Source organism: Sinocyclocheilus rhinocerous, unplaced genomic scaffold (genome assembly GCF_001515625.1).
Source record: "Sinocyclocheilus rhinocerous isolate Xijiao unplaced genomic scaffold, SAMN03320098_v1.1 scaffold304, whole genome shotgun sequence".
Lineage (NCBI taxonomy): Eukaryota > Metazoa > Chordata > Actinopteri > Cypriniformes > Cyprinidae > Sinocyclocheilus > Sinocyclocheilus rhinocerous.
The window spans coordinates 2,562,945-2,565,305 of NW_015659941.1; the positions used below are offsets into that span (position 1 = coordinate 2,562,945).

General features: G+C 35.4%; 1 protein-coding gene across 1 annotated transcript in view; it reads left to right on the forward strand.

Annotated features, from left to right (window-relative positions):
- LOC107724584 (calpain-2 catalytic subunit-like) overlaps positions 1-2,361 on the forward strand; it is a 13,302-nt gene that overhangs the window by 4,165 nt on the left and 6,776 nt on the right. The window contains exons 3-6 of the mRNA XM_016533564.1: positions 962-1,047; positions 1,186-1,220; positions 1,844-2,013; positions 2,122-2,133. Of these exons, the coding sequence (XP_016389050.1) occupies positions 962-1,047; positions 1,186-1,220; positions 1,844-2,013; positions 2,122-2,133 (303 nt within the window). The remainder of the gene's footprint in view (positions 1-961; positions 1,048-1,185; positions 1,221-1,843; positions 2,014-2,121; positions 2,134-2,361) is intronic.

The window sequence follows — 2,361 nt, forward strand, 5'->3', positions numbered from 1 at the left end:
CGCCACACTTAGAAGATGCTCACACAAATGTTTTAATTCATAAATAAACAAATCACAGATATGACACAAAACCATTTTTGTTTAATAATTCAACATTCTGGTTATGTGAAACATACCTAAAAAAAAAAGATATTAAACTCTTTTAATTAATGAAAATTTGTTTTCCATATCAACTAGAGGAAAAAAATATGGAATCATCTACCAAAACACACAGTACTTTGTTGCTCCTCCTCTTGCTTTTATGAGGGCCTGAATTCTTTGACGCATGGACTGATATTGTTTTTGGGGCATGAAAAACAATATTCTTCATCAAGCTGGTTCCAGTTTTGTCGAATAGCGGTTGACAGATCAGCTTTGCAAGATGGAGCCTTGTCATGGACCAGTTTTTTAAATTTCCACCATAAATTTTCAATCAGATTGAGATCCGGACTGTTTGCTGGCCACGTCTTTCCACCATAAATTTTCAATCAGATTGAGATCCGGACTGTTTGCTGGCCACGTCATTGAGTTGATATGCTTTTCCTGAAGAAAAGCTTTAACACTCTTTGCTCTGTAGCAAGATGCATTATCATCCTGAAAAATGACATCATCATCACCAAACTTCTTTTCTATTGATGGAATGAGAAAAGTGTCCAAAATTTCAATGTACACTTGTGCATTGACTGTTGAGGTAAGGATTGCCATTTCCCCTGGTAATTTACCTGACATGCAACCCCATATCATAAATGAGTTGGTAAATTTGGTTGTTTTCTTCAGGCAGTCATCTTTATACATTTCATTAGAACGGCACCAGACAAAAGTTCCAGCTGGGCTCCCTTGGCATTACTGTTGAGATAATGCCTTGGATTAGACTAAATTCAAATGTTTTCCTGTGCACTTGCTAGGTTAAAGGAGACATACACTGAAAGTAGCATTTTACTTGTTAGCATTTATATGTATAATCTATCCGTAACCTTGTCAGGTTAATTACCGAGGCCGAAAGGAGAAGCTGGTCAGAATTCGTAATCCTTGGGGTCAGGTGGAATGGACGGGGGCCTGGAGTGACAAGTAAGACTCAAAAATTCAAAACAATATTCATTTAAGATGTATATTATGCAGTTGCATAAGCTTGTAATGAAGCTGTTGTAGTGTTATACAGTATAATATAGCTTGACCTCATTGCTTAATTATGTCGGTGTATTTTAGCTCTTCTGAATGGAATGCCGTCGATCCGTCTGAACGTGAGTGGAATAAAACAAACAAAAAGCCAGTTTCAATTCAATTTCAATTTCAATTCAGTTTCAGTAGCAGAGTGAACTTTAGCTTTGCACCACAGAAATAAATTACATTTTAATATATGTTCAAATAGAAAAAGTTTATTTTAAATTGTAATATTTCACAATATTACTGTTTTTACTATGGAAGCCCGTTTCCGCCACTGAATAAAAAATAAAAAAGGTAATTGCGACTTTTTATCTCGAGATATAAACTCGCAATTGTGAGAAAAAAAGTCAGAATTGCGAGTTTTTATCTCGTAATTGTGACTTTATATCTCGCAATTCTGACTTTATAACTCGCAATTGTGAGTTTATATCACGCAATTCTAAGGAAAAAAAGTCAGAATTGTGAGATAAAAAGTCGCAATAACCTTTTTTTGCTTCCATATTTTACTATATTTAATAAATAAATATTAATGTTATTAATGTTATTTTGATTTTATTGTATTTTTGAGCATAAGAAACTGCTTTCAAAAACATTTTTAAAAAATTTAAAAAATACAGTAGCATATGTGGGGGGGAAATCCATGTGAAATATGCGACCTAGGAGACTGTAACATGTCATCTTAATCATTTGTCTTCCATAGACACCTTCTGGATGAATCCTCAGTTTAAGATCAAACTGGAGGAGGAAGATGATGATCCTGATGATAATGAAGTGGGCTGCAGTGTGGTGATTGGCTTGATTCAGAAGAACCGGCGTAAGTTGAGGAAGTCTGGAGAGGACATGCACACCATTGGCTATGCCATCTACGAGGTGGGGTTGATAAGATACCAATGTTTTATGTCTCTTTTGTTGTAAATGTAATGACATAACCTGTGAAGGGCGCTGTTTATACCAATGTTCTTTTTCTTTTCATTCTAGGTGCCTCCTCAGGTGAGCACAGTGGAATAACTTTAAAATGATTTCTGAAAATTGAGATGTGGAGAATTAACATAAATGGTAATAATGAAGCATTTTAAATATATTTTGCTAAAAATACTGGTCAATATCCACCGAGAAACCGTTCAAAACCACCTAGCAACTGCCTGGCAACCACCTGTAACACCCAAGTAGCGCTGACTTTTGCTCAGGCAAACACCACTCACATTTTCTTCAGAAAAT